Genomic DNA, 23,637 nt, shown 5'->3' with positions numbered 1-23,637 from the left:
AGTTGGCCCAGTCCTATTTCAGAACTGTAACAACTATACCACCCTAGCCCTTAGTGAAACAGTCCATACGCTTGACTTAATAGACCTGGATTTTATGTAAGATTTGTGTATTTATAAGATGCAACTCTAAGCTACTGATTCATGGCTTATTTTGATGCATAATTTGTATTTTTAAATCTCAGAGTAGTATAAAGTATTGCCAGTGTATAGGAGTGGGCAGGAGACAATGATTAATAGAATATTCATTAAACTAATTTTTTTTGTATTGCTGACACTGTGGGAAATACTATGCATGAATATAAATGCTAAGTATTATAACTGAGTAAATATTGAAAGAATTTCACTTGCCTCCACAGAGTATCTAATACCAGATCACACCTACAAAAGAAATGTGATGCTCTAGAAAAAGCAAACCAGCAGATATCAAAACTAGAGGGAGAAAGTGCAAGACTGAAGCTGGAACATGAGAAAATACATGAAGATAATAATAGGCAATGTAAGGAACTAGATGAAAAACTGCAAGTAGTAACAGAAGATTTGCTAAAAATAAAGCTGGAAAAAGATACTCTATTAAAGGAGTTTGAAGTTATCAGAGACAAACTGTCAAAGAGCACTGAATCTGTGAAAGTAGCCAAAGATGAATTGGAAAAGGAAAAACAAAAAGGAAAGGTGGCAATGGCAGAATTGGTGAGTTGTGGATTCTAAGCAAGCAGATTTCTTCTATAGATTGATTTGCATACAATCTGAACTTATAGTTGGCAGGTCCCCTTGCCATCATGGCAGGGGGATTTGGGGGGTGTTCTGGGTGACGTAATGATGTCACCTGGAAGTGACATCATGTTGGTGACATCACATGCAACGTTCTGTTTTTTGGACAAAAACTCTGGGGTTGTTGGCTTCAAACCCATAGAGTTTGCCCAAAAATCAGAGTGTTGCATGTGACATTGCCAACACAATGACGTCACTTTTGGGTGACATCATGTTGGGGATGTCACCCGACTGTCCCTATTTGTGGGGGGTGAGCCAGCCAGCTGGCTGACTGCAGATCACGGCCCCCAAAAGTAGGGGAGCCCCCTCTGGGACCTGGGAGCTGTCAGCCCTATCTGAACTTTATCTGCTGTGAAAATTTAGGGCGGGTTGCCAGCTGTGATAGAGTAGGTGATGAGAAATTAGAAGTTAAGATTACCAGGTTGTGTTTTTTGCTAATTAAGTGGGTATCTTAGCCTATACTTGTATACCTATTTTCAGATGCAGGGCACTGGCTTAGAGCAGATAACGATTTTTTGATAATTTTTGGACAATACTGGGAAGAACTGATCTGAGTAATTAAGCTTTTTTAAAATTTGAATTCTGGAAGAAATATTGAACTGTGCTATTGAAAAGCTCATGAATATTTCCAAATTAAGAGAACAGTTAAGAAAATCAAAACATAATTCTCAAACTAAAGGAAAATTAAATTTCCCCACAAAAGATTCTGTACATGTACAAGATCCTTTCTGATTGAATATAATGGCTTTTGTATGTGCCTCTACTGAGATTGGGTCCCACTATAGCCTATTGGTCTTGAAAAAGAATTACTTGAAACGTGGCAGCTTGCATCCAGATTACGTGTCATGAGTGTTTCGTCTATGGTTTATGGAATTCTAGAATGTTTGGATTATCCAGGAACTATATGAGTCCACTCCATGATGAATGCACGTCAAGTTGGACTATGATATCACAATACAACTGGAGTGAGACACATTGAAATTTTTGGGACTTTATTCTTCTTTCTGTATATTTGTTGTTTCTTGCAAGAACACCTTGGCCTTATATAGTTATATTTCTGAATTATTGAATTTGTCATTTAATACCGTATATATATATAGTTTCTCTTCAGCCAGTGGTTTTTTGTGCTTTGTTTCAACTGTAGAGTACAGCAGTAATAAAATATTTGAAGAGGGTTTAGTATACTGTATTATAAAACATTTAGCATAGGCAAATTAATTCTTCCCTTCATTTCTGTTACCTCTAATGCTTGTTTTAATTCATGTTTCAAAAACCTCAGAACTATACCAGGTTACTGCTGTTAGAATTAGACATAAGTTTGGATCCGGTGATTTACAAGTGGAAACATAAATAGACTTAGGACAGTTTCTCTTGGTCAAGATTTTGTGTAACACCTACCACTTTCTTCTGTATAGGGCCCAGAAACTGATTACCCAAGATCTTGTGCAAGTGGAAATGCAAGGGGAGATACAGTGTGTATGACTTAAGTGCAAATGGCTATTCCAGTATTTTTCTTGCATTTCTGCTTGCACAAGAGCTCTAACACAAGTGAAAATGTTACACTGAATCCAACACACAGTGGTATAATTTTAAAATGCAAAGGTTTTTAGTATAAACTGTTCATTATTTGTTTCCAAAACTTCTGTCCATCGTGTAAAAGAATCTTATATTCTAATAGTGAAGTAAGGATATCTTTAGATACTCAAATCCGATGACTGGAGTTGTGAATGGGCAAGACGGATCTTTCTACAAACCTGAAAAGGGCCCAAGGTTTGCAAAAAAAAAAGTGAAAAAATACACTGGGCAGCTTAAAAATATCTGAAAATGATAAAAGGAGCACTTTAAGCAATGGATTCCCTCAGTGGCTGTTGCTAGGCAACCACAGCTTTCTAAGCTTGTATCTGTCAGTAAAAGATAGGGGGAGAAGGCAGGGCCCTTTGTAGTCCTAATTTGGCCTTTGAGGGAGGACTCATTAGGACCAGGCCTAGCTAGAGTTGCCAGCTCCAGGTTGGGAAACTCCTGGAGATTTTGTGGTGAGACCTGGGGTGGGCAGGGTTTGGGGAGGGAGGGTAGAGGCCTCAACATGGTATAATGCCACAGAGTCTACCCTCCAAAGCAGCCATTTTCTCCAGAGAGACAGATGTTTGGAGTTCAGCTGTAATTCTGGGGGATCTCCAGGTCCCACTAAGAGGCTGTCAACCCTCGGCCTGGCAGCATCCTCTAGGTGACTTGATTCACTTGACCTGCATGACTCAACTGAGCCTTGGCTGCTTGCTTCTCTTCAACAGCAGCCACCGCATTAAAGCCAGTATGGTGTAGTAGTTAGGACTTCAGAGTAGGGTCTGTGAGACCAGGTTCAGATCCCCATCTTGTTGTAGAAGCTGACTGGGTAATTTTGCAGCAGTCACATACTTTCAGCCTCTCCTACTTCACAGGGTTGTAAGCTGATTTGGTCCCCAGTGTGAAGAACCATGGTCTTTTTAGGGAGAGGCTGTAGAGAGGACGGCAGTGGAAAGCTGAAGGGGTAAAGCAGATGACGGTAGGTTGGGTAGGAAGGAGATAGGGTTGCCAACTCTAGGTTGGAAAATTCTTGGAGATTTGAGGGGTGGAGCCTGGGGAGAGTGGGGTTGGAGGAGGGGAGGCACCTCAGACAGGTATGATGCCATAGATTCCACCTTCCAAAGCCGCCATTTCCTCCAAGAGAACTTGTGTTGACAACTTCCAGGTGAGGGCTGGAAATCACCTGGAATTACAGCTGCTCTCCAGATGACAGAGATCAGTTCCCCTGGAGAAAATGGCTTCTTTGGAGGCTAGAGGTCACTTCCCTCCCCAAACCTTCCCCTACCAAGGCTCCACTCCCAAATCCCCAGGAATTTCCCAGTCTGGAGCTGACAACTTTAAGGGAAACTTACCTCTGTAGTTAAGGGATCCATTGTGATTCCTGGAGACCTGCCACTGTTACTGCTGCTGTGGGGGGAGGGAAGACTGGCTGGGAGAGTGATGGGGGGGCGGAAGGAGAGAGTGAATGGGGTGGGAGGGCAGAAGGAGAAAGGAAGTGACAGGCACGGAGAAGAGAGTAAGAGAACAGGTGGTGGGAGGGAGAAAGAGTGAGACAGAGAAATAGGGGGAGAGGGGAGAAAGCAAAGGTGGGGGGAATGGGATAGCTGCTCCCACAAGTTTCTTGCAGATCCCTACTTGTAAAACAGTTATTTCCTCTTTTTGCCACTGTCAGTTATGATTAACATAGTCTGTTGTCATAACTGGTGAAGATTTGTTAATGATTGAAAAGGTGACATTTGTAGTATTTTAAAAATATATAATTGGTTTCTTTTTTAGAAATGTTGTGGTAGCAGATTCAATAATATATTGGATTGAAAGGACTTGATAGGATTGTGTGTTTGGAGTACTTAAATGCTGTGAACTATGAGTTGGCCACTGAATTGGATTTAAGAGGATGTCAGAATTCATTGATATTTCGTAGATTTTGCAATGTTTATTGTCATGCACTGTGGAGACAATGAAGTGCAAACAAAGTGTTCATTTTATACAGGAGAAGTCTTGTCAAGAAGCTAAACGTCAACTTCAAGTCCAGTCGGAATCTATAGCTAAAGAACAAAATGAACTGAAAAACTCATTGGAAAAGCAAGAAGGGGTAATGTTGACTATATGAGTAAAGGCATGAAAAACTTGGAGTAGCGCCACCCCCCCCCCCCCCCCGAATACTTTTGCTCAGGGCCAAACTTTGTAGAGAGTAAGCAGAAATATTTTCTTGAGTCTCACATATAAGCAGGTCTTATTCAAGACTACAGTGAATTATTTATTTAGTCCTAGGTTAAATCCCAATTTCTCTCTGCATGTCTGTGTGTTTAAAAGCAGAAAACGTAGCTCGTTTTTAAGAAGCTTGCAGTGTTTTTGTTTGGTATTTTATTTATTTGTTTATTTAATTCGATTTGGATCTTGCCCTTCCTGCGGAAGCAGGCTCAGGGCGGCTCACATTAAAAAGTTAAAATACAATAAAACACAAATTTCACAACATGGATTTAAAATGTGTAGAATAGATTGTGGAAAATACTGTAGCAACAGTATAAGTTTGTTTAGGCACAATGTAAAAATAGCAGTATTAAACTAGTAATCTCTAAAGTAGTGATAACACACTGTGCTTACATTTCTATATGTAGATCTCCAAGCAACTGGGAACAGACCTCGATTTGGCCCGTGCACAAGTACTGCAGATTCAAGGTGTTTTAAAGGAAAAAGAAAAGAATGAGCAGCAGCTCCAGCTAAAGTTGAAAGAAGTGAAGGAATCTTTTGACCAGAAGAAAAAACAAATTGAAACACAACAAGCTGAATTAAAAACAGCTCTTTTAGAAAAGGTAAGAGTCCTGCTGTGACAGACTGCACTTTTTAAAAGCTTGCAAGTACTGTACAAACAGCTAAAGGACTGTGAAGGGTTAATTCTTCACATAAACAGAGAGTCTTGAGTGACAGGCATCAGCTGAGCAGAGAGAGACTTTAGAGCTAAATGCTGAGGAGGAGCCCCCAGCGGCTCCCCATCAGTGCTTCAACAGAGAAGCATTGTCCGAACATGTGTAGAACACTCCTTTGTTTGGGAGATTTAAACCCCCCCCTCCTATTTTTTCCATGGGTCTTTAGATTTCTCTGCAAACCTGGAGGGGCAAGTTTGCAGCAAAAACTTCCTGCTCTCCACCCAGACAGTGAATTTTTATGTATCCTCAGGTCAAGGTACAGTTGGCTGTTAGATATATCAATTTGCATTGACAAGTAAAGTAAGCTAGTAGACATGGTCTAGCCTATGTGAAATCATTAGTAGTCATTGGATTTGCAAAGGATCCTCATTTCTGTTTCTATTTTAATTGCTTGTCTTGCTTGCCTTGTAAAATAAATTTATTGTTTTGTGTGTTAGGCAGAACTAGAGAATAAACTACAGCAGCAGATAACATTGTCGACCCAGGAGCTTACAGCAGAGAGGGAAAGAAATGCAGAACTCCAGAAGGCACATAAAAAAACCCAGGAAAATTTGGACAAAATTCAGCTGGATTTTTATGGTAAAGAATCAGAGCTCTTGGCTATACGGCAAGACCTAAAGGTACATTAAATTTATTTAATGGACATCTTTTCAGTATGCACAGTGGTGCAGTGTGTACAGTGTTGTACAGTAGTGTTGGAACTTCACACTGTAATTGGTTTCACATCTGCACCAGTGTGCCTAAATTTAAAATCCTTACTGGTTATTTTGTGTCTCAATATCTCTATGCTGTTCTTCATGAATTTTTAACATGAATGTAGTTTTGACAATTCTTTTATGGGTATTTGTCAGTTGTTTCTATGAAATGATGTTAAATATGTATTGCTCTATAGATATCAGTAACTGTCTTGGGGTGCACTGAAGAAATAGGTGGGGCCTTGTATGAGTTTGTTTGAATGGTACATAGCCAAAGGAAGGATGGAGGGAAGGACGCTATTATATAACTCACACCTACAGGGTTAGAGCTCCTAGACTGTTTCTGCAGGCACAGGGATTTCTGTCCACGGAGTGAACTTTTCTTGCTTCCTACATCCTTCTGCAGCCCAGAATGTCTGTGGAAATGGTCTGGTTAATCCAAACCACACTTAGAATTTCGGGGGGGGAAAGGTTCTGCTAGTGAAGGATTCGGGGGGGCGGTAAATTACTGGGCACTGTGAAACCATTTGTTTAGACAAATGAAGGGATATTATGTTAAAATTATAACCTGATGAATGAAGTGCTTACTTTGAAATTAATATACCTAGAAGTGTAGAATTCTCATCACTAGACTGCAGTTGACATATTATAGTGGCACCATCTGCTGGACTATTTGTGAAAAATAAATATTTGATGTATTTTCTCATTATATGCTTACTTAAGGCTATCCTATGAGTTAATTTGCTGGGTTGGGTCCAGCTCTGCTCTCTGTACAAGTGAAAGGACACGGGGGAGGGAGGCAATGTATGCTGATTTTATTTTCCCCCTGCCACCTCAACCCCCCATGTCTCATGAAGGCTCCCTGATCCTTGAGAGTGGTTTTCTGCACCAAGACAGGGAAAATGAAAAAGATGCATTGTACAAATGATACTGTGCTTGCAGTTCCCTGGATAAAAGCCAGGTTTTTTTTTTTAAAAAAAAACATACTTCTCTGCTTGGGGAACTAGAGTAAAATGCGTATTCTGAAATCCTAAAAACAGCAATCAAAATCTGTTAATTAAGAGCAGTTTCAGCAAACAGCAGCAAGAGATGTCATTTTCACACAGATATTAACAGTAGTAAAAATACTTTTCTATAACTGTAAACAGGCCATTTTGTACTTGAGTATCATTGAATATTAACCTGCTTGTGTTTGTTATAGTATACTTCATGCTGTGCACATTACTAAACAGCTATTAAAGATAAATAGTAGCTTTATGCAAGTAAAGACCTATAAGAAGTTATTGTGGCCAGGAAGGTTACCTTCTTTTCTCTTCCCTTTTTCAGTTGTCCTCCTTGCAAAAGCTTAGACTAGGCCCAGCTATCTCAGAGCAAAGGCATACTCTCAGGAAGAACATCACTTTTCTTGGAGACTGACATTGCTTTTCCTAGGTTTAATTAATTAGTTGCCTAAATTAATGAGATGATCTCTGCAGTAGCAGAGTGGCTTCCATTAACTGATAAAGACCAAGGTCATGGTAAAAAGGGGAAATTAGTTCTAGAAATTCGCCATTTGGAAGCTTACTAAAAATGGTAAACTGTGGGTGAACATTTTCTTCCGAATATGATTGGTTGATTGCTGTTCCTTTTGTTACACTGTACAACCTTTATATTTCTAGAGTCTCCCTCTTTTTTTACATGACAGTTGGAGGAGACTTCTGGAATACTCAGCAGCTACATTGGCTTGAATCTAAATTCCTCAATAAATTAAGCTTCAAGTTGTGTGGGTTGATTGCCATTTTTGTCCAGTCGCTTAATAATGGCTGTTCTACCTTTTATCACTTTCTTCCATATTCCTATGCCCAGTGTAGGGTTAAACTGCCACCTTTTCTATTGGTTGGGACTAGAAAAACATGTCGCTTCTGTGTCTTTAGGGACCTCTTCTGGGATAGGGCAGGGTTAACTAGTATGAACAGATGGATAATTTGGGACTCAGTCTGGGTCAGGTCTACTGCTGAGCATTGTCAAGAGTTGACTCTATGATTATACTGATTTGTTTTTAGTAACTGCTTTTTCTTAAATTAGTCTACAGAGGAGAAGCTTGCTTTAGCTCAAGAGGAACTGATTTCTAACAGAAATCAAATTAGTAATCATAATCAGCTGATCAAAGAACTTAAGACTGTAAGAGCTACACTAGAGCAAGATGCATCAAAAAAAGAACAGCAGTTGAAGGAGCAGGAAAAACTATTACAGGAAATACAGAAAGAGAAGGTAATTTCCATCCTTTCCCCCTACTTCTGCTGTTTGAGCTGGGGTTCTAGTAATTGTTGCTCCTGACACTATTTTTCTTTTCTTTTAAAGCAAGGTTGCATTCTTCAGAGCATAAATCTTTTGACAGAGAACCTGGTAATAACTGTTTTGGTGTGCTTGGTCTGCCATGCAAATAGAGGTGGTTTCAGAATGGATTTAAGCTTGAAAATGTATCCTAGGAAAAAATAACATAGTTTATCTAGAATATGTGAAATTCCAAAATTATTGTAATAGTATGGATTCAGTGCTACAATGGTTCGGTGGTAACAAACTCCAAAGCTAGCCTTGGGGAAATAATAGTGAATATCTTTTTATCTGTGCTCCTGTGCACAATTTAAAGTCCTTGTACTCAGTCGGGCTTACTTCTAAGTAAATATAGATACATTTGAGCTCTTTATTTACTTCATTTATAGCCTGCCTTTCCCACCAAGACGCAAGTCTAACTACAAAATATAAAAACAATTCAGTCAGACAGAATAAGATTTTATGTATTTATTTATTCAATTTATACCCCACCCTCCCCGCCAAGACAGGCTCAGGGTGGCTTAGATATCTGATAAACAATGCAGTAGGATTATGATTACAGAACTGGAAGATAATAAAAAAGCCCCATCTTCTATAATCAGAAGGTGGGTTACAAAGTAGAAGGGGATGCAGTACAAGCAAGGTGATATATACAATAACAGTACAACTTTGACATGTATCATTTCTTCTGTATATGATAGTATTTTGTGGTAGATTGAAAGCAATTCTGTTGAACAGTTTTTATGTAGGGGAGGAACATGCTGTGGAGTATTAAAAGGCGCCTCTCCTTACTGAAAATGAAAGTGCTTCTATAATAGCATAGATCAACAGAAAGAAGTCTCCTAAGCACATCTGCGGGCTTTTTCCTTTCAAGGCTTTAAAAGAAAAAGACTTGGCAAATGAAAAATCCAAAACAACTGAGCTCCAGAATATAAACAACAAATTGGAAAAAGAGAATGCCAAGCTGAAGGAAGAGGGTAGGGCCTTCAAACAAGAATTTGAGAAGGTATGTTGTCACATGGGAGATCCATGTGGTCACAGACTAGTATTTATGTATTCCTTGGAAAAATGGGAATCACTGTTGCTGCAAGATTTGTGGGTTCTTTTAATGAAGTCAAAAGAGCTGGAATGCATTGGATTGCAACATCAGGGTATAAGCCAGTGACTGGCAATTTTGTTCAGGTTGCACTATTATATTCAAAATATATCATGTACTGGTCAGTCAAAGAAGGCTAATCTCAGCATACTCTGAGGTGGGGCCCATTGTCATAGACACCCCCCCCCCAACCCGTCCATCTCCCCGTCCACCTGCCCATGTGCTTTCCCCTGCCTGTTTGCTTGGAAGCATTCTGACACCCATGCTTCCAGCTTCCCAGTGTTGATGGAGAAGTGCATGCAGGTGATGCACAGTGGCAGCACTTCTGGTGGCCACAGCAGCTGTATGCACCAGCCAGTGCTGGAAAGATAGCCCATAGCTCCCAGGTCTCCCTGCTTGTCCACTCCCTTCCTACCATCAGAACATACCTTTTTCTGTGGCTGAGCTGAAATGGAGCCTGTGTTTATGCCATGTTGGAGGACCCTGTGCGTTAAAGCAAAAAGAATTTTTATGTCTTTCTGAATCAAAACTCTGTGAGCACAGATGTACAGATTACCACTTGAAGAACACCAGTTACAGGTTGGCAAACCTCTTTTTTCAGCCTTCTGTCACGGCTCTATTGTTCATCTTTTGTGTGTGCTGTGCTTCAGTTTCTCAGTCTTCATCAACCCTCTTCCTGCTCAATTAACCACCTTTCCTCCTGTGTACAGAGTAGGGGTGTGCAATGTTTTTAATTGGTATTTTTTTGTTTGTGTCTAGTGGACCCCCCAAAACTTCAGGATTTCTGAAAAACTTGGGTCCCAATACCGGTACGATATTCAGATCCATTTTTTCAAAAATCCCAAATTTTGGAGGGTCCAATAAACCCGAGAAGAAAAAATACCAATTTTTTAAAAAGCCAGCCCAATCCTGGAGAAGCCAGCCCCAGGAGCAGCTGTACCACATGGAGCACATTGCTCCACATGGCACAGGAGATCCTAGCTGGGTTTGCTTCTCCTGCAGTCCGGTTTAAGCCAGGCTGCAGGGGGAGCCAGCTCAAAGCCCAGCCTGCGGGGAGCAATCTCTTCCTGGTGGCATAGCAGATCCTGGGGCTGGCTTCATCTGCAGCCCAGTTTAAACTGGGCTGCGTGAGAAGCCAGCCCCAAGCTGATCCGGTGGGCACAGTCTGCTCCCCACCGGCACAGCTGATCCTTGGGCTGTCTTCTGCAGTCCCTTTAAACTTTAAGGAGCCCAACAGGAAGATTGCTCCCTCCTCTCCGCTGTTTTCAGATCTACCTGGTAGTTCCCAAATATATCCAGGATTGGGGGGTGGGGTTGTTTTCCCAAGAAAACCCAAGTACATTTGGGATACTGAAAAATACTGGTAAGGTATTTTTCAGGTAGATTTGTGGCTCGGGTACATCCGAATGCACACACCAAGTACTGAGTTTTTCTTGTTCATATGCTTTGAGATTTTTCCCAACCACACTGACCTTTTCTCTCATCTGGAAACATTAAGGTGCTTCCTGAGGAGTTCAGCGGAGTTCTTGGAATGGTTAAGAGATAAAATATATTTACTCTAATAGTGTAATTGGATGCCTTTATCTTGTTTTTGTGGTGCAGAGAAATCTTCTGGTTACTTTAGCACACATGACTCTAAAACTGTAGTAATGCAGTTGAAATTATTTTTCACATGTTAACTTTTTATTTTGTAATATTGTGCATATTTTAATAGGAAGTTACAAACCTAAAAGAGGCCAAGCAGTTGTTGATTCAGCAGAAACTAGAGCTTCAGGGAAAAGTCGATAACATCAATACCGCCCTTGAACAGGAGAAAAGGAATCAGGAAGTTATGAAAGATCAGTTGAAAAAGAGAGAAGAAGCTTTGAAGAAGAAATATTCTGAACTTGAAGCAAAATTGGTTAGTATACATAATATGAAGATAATTTGCTATCCAGGCATACTTGAATGTTAGTGTAAGCTAATGGCATGTCTCCTGCCCCTAATTACAGTCTCCGTGTGGAAGTGAAATTGCTTTTTGAACTCATGACTGAGGCTTATTAAAGAATGCATCAGAAATCACGTAACTTGAATTCAATTTATGTTTAATATATATTTGTACTCAATCAGGCAAAAAGGGAACAGCTGCAACAGAAATCAAAACGAAGAAATGAAGAATTGCAGAAAAACAAAACCATATATAAATACAAAATATTTAAAATATAGTATAAAAAGACTTTAAAACTTATTCCTGACCTTATGGATTCATCACTCCCCAAAAACCTGTGTACATTTCAAAAGCAGGAGTAGTAAAAAATAGTGTACATGTATAAAGAAACACAAAATAACCACTTTATTTACAACGCATAAAAAAGGTGAGGAGTCCCATCTCGTCCCACTTTGTTCTCTCTTGTCTGCCACAACAACAGCCGCAATGGGGAATACTCTCATCAGAAGAGGCTCCTCTGTGGGCTAGTTTTCCATAAAGAAACATACAGTTTGCTGTGCCTTCCATTTTCTCTTCATCTAAAGTTGTCATATCTTCTTTTGTTTCAGTTCTCTGTGCCCCCGAGAGCACTTAACTACTCTTAAGTGTTGACAGTGCAGTGAAAAGTTGTCATTGTCAGATGCCCATGATTGCCCTCTCCTGCACACTGAAGAGCAACTCACACTAAAAACTTAATTCCAGTGCCTCAAGTTTATTAAATAGGCAATGTGTGACTGGTCTTTCCTCTGAGCCATATTTGTGGAGATGTGATGATCAGAGAACTGGTGCTGAATATGTAGAAACCCTTCTGCTTGGTTTCAGTGCTTTCAGTTCATCTTCTGATGCTGGATCCATAACTACTGACTCTCTTGGTACTGAGCAAGCAGAAGACTAAGCTGACTAGCCAGAAGTGTTGAGCTCAGTCATCATTGAAACTGAGGCTCCAGAAGTTGATATATATATATATGTAATCTGAATACGACATGCATGTTGTAATGCATCTAAGAAAATCGAAATAAATATATTTTATATATAAAAAAAGAAACTGAGGAATAAGCACCATAAGGAGAAATACCAGTCAAGGTAGATGAATGAACATCTGCTCCTCCAGTCTCTGTCCCAGTACCTCTGGAACCAATCTTAGGAGTGGTTCAAGATATCATCCTGATCCTGAGAATGCAATCTGCTTATAGAATTCAATGTCCAGCTGGTAGGATGCTTCTCTGAAGGCTGCTTGAAAGAGTCCCAGTCGGGCATTCTTGAACCTCTACATCCTGACCTGTTTTTGTCAGAGTCTCCTTGAGCTAGATTCTCATCTCATTCATGATAACTCAATTCTTCTAGGACTTGATTTTCAGATTCAACAGTATCAGTCTTTGTATGATGGGAACCATAGAACTGGTTCTGGCAAATCTCTGTTAGTATGCCCACTGCTGTTGGCAGCAGAAAGTGGTACCAGAGATACTAGGACCAGTACTTGAAGGGTTTTTCCAAACGATTGTCCACACAGAATCTTGCTCATGTTGGCTGTGATCTCTCATCTGCAACTTTTGAAACTCACTGCTCCTTTAGGAAACCACAGAACATTCCTTGGTTCCAGCCATGATGCATTCAGTTTGATCTGCATCAGTTCCTACTGCAATAGTGTTGGTAACAATGTCTGCCAAAGCAGTCTTCACGTGTCCATAGAATCACCATTCCCAGTTGCCCATATCTGATCCAACTCCCCCAAAGAATCGTAAAATCATAGAGTTGGAAGGGACCTCTAGGGTCACCTAGTCCAACCCCAGAACAATGTAGGAAATTCACAACTACCTCCCCACCACACTCCCCATGACCCCTGCTCCATGCCCAGAAGATGCACAGAACATACGTCACCTTCTCAATCTTCCCAAGGTTCCAGACTTTGTCTGAGAACTACAACAGGACACTGACACATTAAACAGTATTGTTTTTGAATGCTCTGGTGGAGATGGTCCTGAATTTTAGAAAATTCATACACCAACTACACTATTATGGAACTTACAGCTAGTTACTACCCAACTAATGGGAAGACTTTAAGCCCATGGCTACCTATGATGCCTCACTTTTAGGGTCACTTTCCAAATTTCCAATTTACACTGACTTTCAGGTCACTTTCCAAGTTTCACTTTCAGGTCACTTTCCAAGTTTCAGGAAAGAGGTCCATTGAACTTTGCTGTGTCACTCAGACCTTCCTTACCTGCAGATTCACAGGGATAAGGCAGTTCTGCTCATAGACATTTCCTTCCAGCCAAAAGATGTCTCTGGATTCCATCAACAGTACCTTGTTCTTCCCTCCTATTTTCCTGACATCTAGGGTCCTGCATTCCCTGGATGCCAGAAGGGTGTTGTTCTTCTGCTTGAGCAAAACTATCTGTTTTGGGAAATACTTGTGCCTGTTCATATGATATTCATGTTAACCAGGCCTCTTCCTGTGCTTCTTGGACCCAAAGAAAGGACAAAGAATGTCTTTTCAGTAGTTTGGCCACTGGTTCACAGCTGCCATCAAGCTCTTAACGTGAGCTGACCCATAAGATACTTCCTGGGGTAGTTAGAGCTAATTTCATGAGAGCTGTCTTCAGCTTCTTACTGATTCTCAGATCAGCCACCTGGATCCTTCCAAAGTTGCCAGAACAGATGAATCTTTCAGCAAGGCTGTGCTCCCTCTTCTCCTTGATCTGTGCATCTCTCCAGGGAGGTAAGCTTACTTACCTTTACCCATCACTGTGGTGCACAGAGTCTACAGAGAAGAAAAACAGATCGCCCAGCGATAACTGATGTTGACTGGTCATCTGTGAATTTACAGCTTCCTTCCCTGCAACAGGCGGTTTTCAGCTGCTGTGGCATTACTTTTTGGAAGGGTATGACGACCTGACTTCTTCCCTTTGGGTATGCCTACTTGAGGCTGTGGCTCTGCTGGGAAAGTCTTTTGCACCTGAAAGGTAGCTCTAGGAGTTCCTGAATCAAAGCACTTTTCAGGTGTAAAATCCGTCAGTGTGAATGCACAAATGCACAAATGATGAACACCACCAACTGCATGTGAGCAAGCCATTTTCCCCTCTTGTGCAGCCAAGTAGCCCCTTTCAGAGGTCCAGAGAAATCCAGGTAGCTTTCACCTTTTGAAGCTCTGAGTCATAATAAAAATGTAAAATGTTGATGCATATAAAAACCAGTTGTGAAACATATCAAATGCCAAAAAATTAACAAGTAGACACTTGTTAATATGGGGCCCCTTCTTGAGACCAAGCCCAAATAGCCCCCCTGGTCCCCCTTCTCATTGGTCTTGACTGTAAAAGAGCGGAAGAAAATAATTTAAGGTACTGCTTTCCTAGTCTTTGCAATTTAAATAGGGCAACAAGGGTCTTTGTAGTAATGTAAGATTTCTGAGGGTAAGCATTCCTATGGTAAAAGACAGTTTTCACTGGGAATAAGAGGCCATCCTACCTTCCTTTTTGCCTCAAACCATTCCACCCCAAGAGAGAGCGTGCCATTGCCTGGAAGTCAGGAGGATGTGTGGAATCTACCTTGGAAGGATGCAGCCCTCCCAGTTTGGTGTAGCGGTTAAGTGTGTGGACTCTAATCTGGGAGAACTGGGTTTGATTCCCCACTCCTCCACTTGCAGCTGCTGGATGACCTTGGGCTCTCTCATCCCCACCTACCTCACAGGGTGTCTGTTGTGGGGGGGGGAAGGGAAAGGAGTTTGTAAGCCACTCTAAGACTCCGAGTGAAGGGCGGGGGTATACATCCAATCTCTTCTTCCCTTTAGAAAGTCGTCATATGGAATAAGAGATAGAGGCAACAGAACATCTAAGGCTTCTGTTGCTGTTGCTAGATGGCTTAGAGGCTGTGATGTGAAAGTCTGTAGGGACAGTCACCTCCATGTAGGGTTATGGCCCACTTGCCTAGTGGATCAATTTCCTCTTTGGGTTTCCATTATGTGGCATCTGTGGAGACTGTGTGGGGCAGCTACATGGCCTTCTGTGCGTGTGTTCTCCAGCCAGTGCTGAGTCAGTACTTCTATCTCCATTAGGATCCTTTGTCAGAAGGGTGCTCTAGTGGGGTGTTCTGTGCCGATTGTTTTTCTCTGTTTACCTTCCTTCCTTGAGGCTACTGTCACAACTTGTAACATTGTGGTTTTTGGACCACTGGAGGCTGACAAATAGGGAGAACGTGAATTCTTCTGCTTTGCCTGACGGTGGTCGAGGATCCATTTCGTAGGTGACCGTTAGTTGTTTCTCCAGCAAAGTACAGGTTGTGCTTTATTATGGAGACTCTGGCTGTAAGGAGGAATTGGGAAGTGCTTCCAATTCTCCTCCATCCTCTAGTGGATGAAGAAGAGAGCACTGATTGTCTAGACCACTGTCAGACAAACAAATAGGAGAATTCATTAGGTAAGCAAGTTTTCTGTTCTATTCTGTCAGCATGTTAAATGTTTATTTTTGTCTTAGCAAGCGGAGATCAAGGAAAAAGATGAACAATGTAAAAGTCACGAGGAGTCAGAGAGTAAGCTTAACATGCAGATCACAGCACTGAATGAAAACCTGAGTACGGTGAAGAAAGAGTGGCAAAGCAGCCAAAGAAGAGTTGGTGAGCTAGAGAAACAAACAGATGATCTGCGTGGAGAGATTGCAGTACTGGAAGCCACAGTACAAAATAATCAGGATGAGAGGAGAGTGTTGTTAGAAAGGTAAGCCAGTGAATAAGGTAATGGGACTGTTGGTTTTTTAAATATTCAAAGAGTTGTTGCTACTGGTACATAAAATTAACATGGAATACTTTTAAAATTTGTTTACTAAGTGTAAGTCAAAGCCACCAGCATTGTTTAGAGGATTACTGTGTCTGAACATGGAGGTTCCATTTAGTCATCCTGGCTCATAGCCATTGATAAGACCCTTTGATGTTGTCTAATTGTCTTTTAAACCACCTCCACAGCCTGTGACAGTGAATCCTACAGGGCAATCATTCTTTAAGTGAAGAAGTACTTTCTTTTTTTCTGTCCTGAGTCTACTGCACATTGACTTCCTTAGGTGTCTTCTAGTTCCTTTATTATGGGAAGGGGGGGAAATCTCTCCCCCCTCTTTCCCACTCAGTACGTAATTTCATAAGCCTCTGTTATGTTGTCCTTTTCTGCACCTTTTCCATAACCTTTTTGAAATAAAGTGACCTGAACTGTATGCACCCATATCACAGATTTGTGCAAGGACATCAGTTCCTCAGACCCTGAACCTTATTTGCCCGTTGTTGTCACCTGTTCACCCAGTTTAGTGAGATCTTTTTGAAGCCTTCTCAGCATCCTGAATGTTTATAGTGTTATCTGCAAACCTGGTCACTTCATTCCTTCTAGATCATTGTTGTTGTTATTCAGTCACACAGTCGAGTCTGACCCTTCGCGACCCCATGAACCACATCACGCCAGGCCCTCCTGTCTTCGTTTGCTCAGTTTCATGTTCGTTGCATCGATAACACTGTCTAACTGTCTCATCCTTTGCCATCCCCTTCTTCTTTGACCTTCAGTCATTTCCAGCATCAGGATCTTCTTCAGTGAGTGCTCCCTTCTTATTTGGTGGCTAAAATATTTTTATTTATTTATTTATTTATTTATTTTGTATTTATATCCCGTTCTTCTGAACGGCTCAGCCGTTGAGCTTCAGCTTCAGGATCTGGCCTTCCAGGGAACAGTCAGGTTTGATTTCCTTTAGGATTGACTGATTTGATCTCCTTGCAGTCTAAGGGACTCTTGAGTCTTCTCCAGCACCATAATTCAAAAGCATCTATTCTTCAGCCTTCCTTATAGTCCAACTCTTGCAGTCACACATTACTACTGGGAATACCATTGCTTTGACCCTATGGACTTTTGTTGGCAGGGTGATGTCTCTACTTTTTATTATGCTGTCTAGGTTTGCTATAGCTTTCCTCCCAAGGAGCAGGCATCTTTTAATTTCATGGCTGCAGTCACTGTCTGCAGTGATCTTAGATCCCAGGAATGTGAATTCTGTTGCTGCTTCCATGACTTCCCCTTCTGTTTGCCAAGGATTGATGGGGCCAGATACCATGATCTTAGTTTTTTTGATGTTGAGTTTCAAGCCAATTTTTGCACTCTCCTATTTCATCCTCAGGAAGAGCCTCTTTTGGTATTCTTCACTTTCTGCCATTAGAATGGTATTGTCTGCATATCTGATGTTTTCCCCAGCAATCGTAATTCCGTCTTGTGATTCATCCAGGCCGGCATTTCACATGATGTACTCTGCATATAAATTAAATAAGTGGGGTGACAATATACATCCTTGTCGTACTCCTTTTCCTATGCTAAAACAATCAGTTGTTCCATATCCAGTTCTGTCGCTTCTAGACCCTTATACAGGTTTCTTAGGAGACATGTGAGGTGGTCTGGTACACCCGTCTCTTTAAGGACTTGCCACAGTTTGTTGTGATCCACACACTCAAAGGCTTTAGTGTAGTAAGTGAAGCAGAAGTGGATGTTTTTCTGGTACTCTCTTGCTTTCTCCATAACCCAGCGAATGTTGGCAATTTGATCTCTAGTTCCTCTACCTCTTCTAGAGCATACTTATGAACAAATTATATAGCATCAGTCCCAATACCAGTAACTAATCCGTGAGAAACCCTCTACTTGCTTCCTTCCATTGTAAGATTTGTCCACTTATTCATACTCATTGTTTCCCATTATCGAATGACTTTCTAAGCCACAAGATAGCCTTGAATTTTCTGCCTTCTGGTCCTCTGGGAGGAAGCTAATTAATGAAAGCTGCATGTATTTGTTAGGAGATCAAAAGCTTCATATTTGAATGCCTTTCAGTCAGGTGTATGCCACAACCCAGTAATTTGCTAGTTTTTAATTTGTTGGTTAGCCCTAGAACGTCATCTCTTGTCAATTCCTAGACATGGAAGAACTGAGTACTTTCCAAAACGGTTCTGGCCTGGGTAAATGCGCTTTTCCACAGTGAAAATTGATGCAAATCATTTGATTTTTCTTCAGTCTCCCTGTATGTATTTAGCAATCCTTTCAACATTCTGTATCCAAGGGCTCTAGCATCTTCCCAGGTTTGATGCTGCCCTTCTTAATATGTGATATCCATTCAATCTGAGCTTCAATCATTGTGTATTTAAATACTTTCAAAGCTCTTTACTATTTAGCTTCCTTTTGGCTTTCTATTTGTACTGGAATTCTTATTGGACTCAAGCTGAAGTATTGATTCACATCTTTTGAACTGTAACTTCATATCAGAAAATCCTGGGAGTGTGTGTCTGTCATTGAACAGAAACAAAAAGGCTTAGTATTCTAAGTTCTTTTTGGTTGCTTTGATTCATATGGCTAGTCAGACCCACAACTGAGGGAACATTCCTTCCGTAATCCACTTCAAGCACCTCTGCTTGTATCTGCCACCAACTGTCCTTTTATGGTGGTATCAAACAGAAGCAAAAATAGTTTATGGTAGGTTAATTATATTTATTTGGCAGCTATTGTATTAGTTTTATATTTTCCCAATTAGAACTGTGAAAGCCTACTGTAATAGGATTTTGATAAAATAGAAAATGGTTTACCATCTCATTTTTTAGGTGCCTTAAAAGTGAAGGAGAAATTGAAAAGCTTCAAAGCAAATTGATGGATGCACGAAGAAAACTGGATGATACTACTGCAGCCATGCAAGAGCTTGGCAGAGAGAACCAATCACTGCAGGTATTCCATTTTGGCGTCTAAACTTGGGGTCAGTGCTAATATTAAACCATTCAGGTAAACAGGTATTAGCAGGACTTTTGAAGGTGATGAAATGAACACAGAGAGCTTAGGCTTGGTTATAAAAATGCAGTTATTCTAGGTACAACAGTTATTAGCTGATTGGTTTTTTTAGAGGACTGGATCCTTGGGTTTAGATCTATGTAGATATATGTGTTTATGTTACCAACTGTTGGGTCCCAGGTCACAGTTGTTGTGCACCAGGATCTGATTTGGCTTAAGTGTCTTCAGATAGAGAGGGACAGGGGTTGAACACCATCCCATTTAACTTCCTGTCCCCCAGCTCTACTCCCTTCTGAGATAGGAGCTAGAGCTAATTTGTACTTCTTGACCTCCTCCCTGCAGCCTTTTAAAGGTGCTAGCCAGGCCTGAAGCATGGCTAGTGGCCTCCCTCCATCCAGAAGCTCTGTGGAGGCATGGTGAGACCTGAGAAGGACCAAAAGCACCTTCTGAGCAACCATTCCCATTTCTGTCCTTCCCTGCCCCCAGGGTGGAGCTTCCTGACAGCTGATCATCTGATGGCTGGCTGTCAGAGGGACTGCTGTCAGTAACTGACTGACTGGTAAAGGGCCAACCACTGAAATGTGGGGTGCCAAGAAGTGGGGGGGGGGGAATCTGATGTTGTCTCTGCTGCCCCCTGACATCAACATTATAGCTGAGTTTCCATTAAATTGTTCTGCTGTCTTGAATTTTTGATTTAAGATTTACTAAAAGCTACTTTTAAAACTTTGTATAGATCAAACATACACAAGCCCTAAATAGGAAGTGGGCAGAAGACAATGAGGTTCAGAATTGCATGTCGTGTGGAAAAAACTTTTCTGTAACGATAAGAAGGGTATGTGTATTCTTTTTTTCTTTTTGAAGCCCCTTGTTTTAAGGAAATTATTTTAAAAGGAGATAAGGTTAAAATGTTGGTTTCTGTCAGGTTTATTAAAGGAAACATTTCCTCTCCTTAAGCGATATACCTTGAGGCTTAAGGTATCCCCTAATAGTCATGTTGTATTATGTATTCACTTCTTTAAAATTGATGACACTACCTGCTCAACTAGAAAAGAGCAAGGGTCCAGTAGCCTTAAAGACTAATAAAATGCTTGGTAGGGTATGAGCTTTCATGAGTCACAGCTCACTTCTTAAGAAGGGTGCAGTGACTCATAAAAGCTCATCTCCTGCCACAAATTTTGTGCATCTTTAAGGTGCTACTGGACTCTTGCTCTTTTCTACTGCTACAGATAGACTAACATGGCTACCTATCTTGCTCAACTAGACATAATCTTCTTTTGTAATCTGAAAGGTTGTATGCAGCTGGATACAATTTTAAGACTATGAACACTGTAATGTGAAAGTGTCATTGAGGGATGCATGTCCATTCCATGTCCATTTACGTTCTTTATTCCAACAGGGCCAGTATCAGATTTACTCAAACTGATTTCCATTTTTTAGCTGCCTGGGCATAACAGAATACTCTCTAGCAGTTTTTATGGGGCTGATTGCTGTGGCAAAGCCCTTAGAATCGTATGTCACTTTCCTTCTTACCTTTGTTTGTGGCTGGGGAATTGAAGACTTCCTGGTTCTCAGCAAACCATAGTTTGTTTGTGTCTGAACCAGTAAATAAAACCAAGTGGTTTGGTTTTCTTTCCTACAAATGAGGATTCAACTATTTTTTATTCCTCCCTTTAGGCAAAAAAGAAAGTGTAGTTTGTGATTATGGCTTGTTGTAACCAGGAAGGATTCAGAGACCCTTGTTAGGAAGGTGGAGGAGAGGGATTGTGGTAGTCTGAGGACTTCCAAGACTAGATCGTTCATGAAAAATCTATGGTGCTAAGTAGTCACTTTATATGTATTTCTCCTCAACTGAGTCCATGTCATCCTATTTACTGGGAATATTTTTGGCATAAAACTTACCGAACAATGTTGTTAAAACACTTAACCTCAGAATGCTTCTAGAAGTAGTATATATATCGTTTTATTTTAACATTCCATTGGCAACACTATGCATGCATGTGGTGGTGTAGCATGCATGTGTAATATATATATTTTCCTCTACAGCATCACTGCAGACAGTGTGGAAATATCTTCTGTGCTGAGTGTTCATCAAAGAATGCCTTAACTCCTTCTTCAAAGAAACCTGTTCGTGTCTGTGATACTTGTTTCAATGATTTACAAGGATAACTACCCTTACATGTTATGCTAGAATAAACGTTTCTGTTATGCACTTCGTACAGCACTCAGACTACTGTTTGGTTTGGGCAATGATTGTAACAATTGGCAAAATTCTAGTAGCATTTAAAGTAAGTCAAATTGTACTTCTTGTGAGGCTGACGTTATCTATGGCGTGTTTGGGTTTCACCCTACAGGAGCTTCTGTGTCTAGTTTAAAAATCCCCAATAACCTGTAAATAAAGTTTAAGCAGAGAAGCAACAATGTATTTTTTTAATTCTGATTTCTTTGTTCAAAAGTAACATCTTTTAAGTAAATGTATTTGTAGGGATTTTGTGTATCAAATATAGCCGCTGAAATGGCATAGTTGCATTTTATTGGCTGCATTGGAATGCTTAAGATAATAGTCCCAAGCAGCTTTTTTGTTTTTTTGTCTTTTTGTTTGCTGGGAGTTCTACTTTTGTGATGTGCACCCAGTTAATGGAAAACTGCCTTGAGATTTTAAAATTTTGGGCTTGTTCACTAGGGTATTACTATATGCTTCACTGGAAATGAAAAGCAGTGTTAAGACTGTAGTGTATCTGAGAATACATAATATCCAAGGTCTTTATGTGGATTACATCCTCATTAATATGCAAGTTCCTGTATCTTTGAGGTAGGTCTGTGTTTAATCCTTCTCTGCAAGCTCTTACGCTTGCTTGCATTTTTAGGCTACCACTAAAAATATTTTTCCCAGGTAAGTAGTTAGTTACCCTGGTGCTCCTGCATTTCCAGTGTATATTTTTGTCATCTTTTTCTCAGTTCTTGCTAAAGGTTTGGTTAGTCAGCCCACATAAATGGAATAAAATACCCAGCTCTGTTAATAAGGGATGGCTTTAAAGGTTTTTGAAAACCAAAAATTCTATCACCAGTATCTGTCTTGCCTTACCTGAACTTGTTTAATGAGGTATATGTCAGTCATGGGCACAGTACAATGGTGCCATATTTTATTCAGTTGAAATTGCTATTAATAAGTTTAGCAGTTGGATGCAGGTGGCAGATATGTCATGTTGCTATATTGTCATGTTTTGGCTAAGGAAGGTATGCAGATAATGTCCTTACATGAATACATACATGCACAGTCCACTGTGTTGCTTCAGAATAGTGACATGCTTGTAAAATTTAGGATTACTGAAATACAAGATGGCATTTAAAATTTAAAGCTTGTAGTTTTTTGAACTTTTTAAAATGTCGTGTAGTTTTCCTTGATTCCCTTGTTTAGGAATGAAGTGAACCCAGCAAGCACAGATGCTACATGCTCATTTGTTTAACATCGTTGTAATGCAGTTTGGGAATAATTAGAGACACTTTGAATGTTATTTTCTCTGAAAGCTAGTGGGTTGGAAGAGATGGGCAAACAACAGAACACAGATACCACTGAAATTTCCAAATGTCAGATTCAAATATGATGCATGAAACTTGCAAACATCCTGATTCAGGTATGCAAGTTCTGCCTATGCCAGATTTAGTTATTCCCCTTTGTCCTGAAACTGGAACAGAGAAAAGAAATATCCAAAGCAGCCACTGGAGAACAGGAAATTATTAGGGCTGTCACCTGATTAAAAATGAGTTTTAATTGGTTAAATATATATAAGCTTGCACATTGAATAAACAAGTTCTGAAGAAAAAATATTTTGGTTTTGGTTGATGCTCTTGCAGTAGGCACCATCTTGGGGCAGCATTCACTCCAGTATGAGATACCATGTTCGATGCCTCTTTGAAGGTAGCATCCGCCATACATTTGTAAATACTTGTATACAATTAACCAGGCCCTTGTTAATTGGTTAACCATTTAATTGATTAAACACTACAGCCCTAGAAATTACATATATTTTGGGACAGAACTGAACATTTATCCAGCAGAACAGCATAAGGTCTCTCTAACAGTGGTACAATTTGGAAATCTGAATTACTTCAAGTGGAAAACCAAGAAAACCTCAGGAAGGGTAAGAATAGCATTGTCATGCACTATGCACTTTTTCTTTCTAGTGTAATGAATATAATATGCAAGAGATTAAATGACTATTTTGCAAGAACTGATGTCGTAATTGGTACACAGAAGTGTATGTTCTTAGATAAATGCTGATTGAAATCCATAGTAATTTTGTTTGGTGTTTAGGAATATTATATCCATAATTCCTATGCATTTCCACAGATACATATATCATAAAAGAATCTGCATGCTCTTAATGACCATTGTTTTATTTAATTTTTTTAAAAAACTAAAAAATATGGATTTAGCCATTTTGCACATTTACATCGTAGTTGAATTTACATTGTATTTTCATTATACATTTTTGGGATCTTGTTTTTTGACCATTAAATCACACTAGAATTTACTG

At 40.2% G+C, this 23,637-nt stretch overlaps 1 protein-coding gene across 1 annotated transcript in view; it reads left to right on the top strand.

Annotated features, from left to right (window-relative positions):
* EEA1 (early endosome antigen 1) overlaps positions 1-23,254 on the top strand; it is a 73,994-nt gene extending 50,740 nt beyond the window's left edge. The window contains exons 19-29 of the mRNA XM_015421013.1: positions 357-687; positions 4,319-4,420; positions 4,947-5,141; positions 5,693-5,875; positions 8,015-8,200; positions 9,138-9,269; positions 11,074-11,259; positions 15,795-16,033; positions 18,922-19,042; positions 19,836-19,934; positions 21,146-23,254. Coding sequence (XP_015276499.1) covers positions 357-687; positions 4,319-4,420; positions 4,947-5,141; positions 5,693-5,875; positions 8,015-8,200; positions 9,138-9,269; positions 11,074-11,259; positions 15,795-16,033; positions 18,922-19,042; positions 19,836-19,934; positions 21,146-21,268 — 1,897 coding nt within the window. The 3' untranslated portion in view covers positions 21,269-23,254. The remainder of the gene's footprint in view (positions 1-356; positions 688-4,318; positions 4,421-4,946; positions 5,142-5,692; positions 5,876-8,014; positions 8,201-9,137; positions 9,270-11,073; positions 11,260-15,794; positions 16,034-18,921; positions 19,043-19,835; positions 19,935-21,145) is intronic.
* Positions 23,255-23,637: the final 383 nt, after the last annotated feature.

The sequence above is a fragment of the Gekko japonicus genome, unplaced genomic scaffold (genome assembly GCF_001447785.1).
Source record: "Gekko japonicus isolate JY-2015 unplaced genomic scaffold, Gekko_japonicus_V1.1 scaffold594, whole genome shotgun sequence".
Taxonomy (NCBI): domain Eukaryota; kingdom Metazoa; phylum Chordata; class Lepidosauria; order Squamata; family Gekkonidae; genus Gekko; species Gekko japonicus.
The sequence above is the reverse complement of the archived record's forward strand: the minus strand, read 5'-3'. Positions and strand labels throughout refer to the sequence as shown.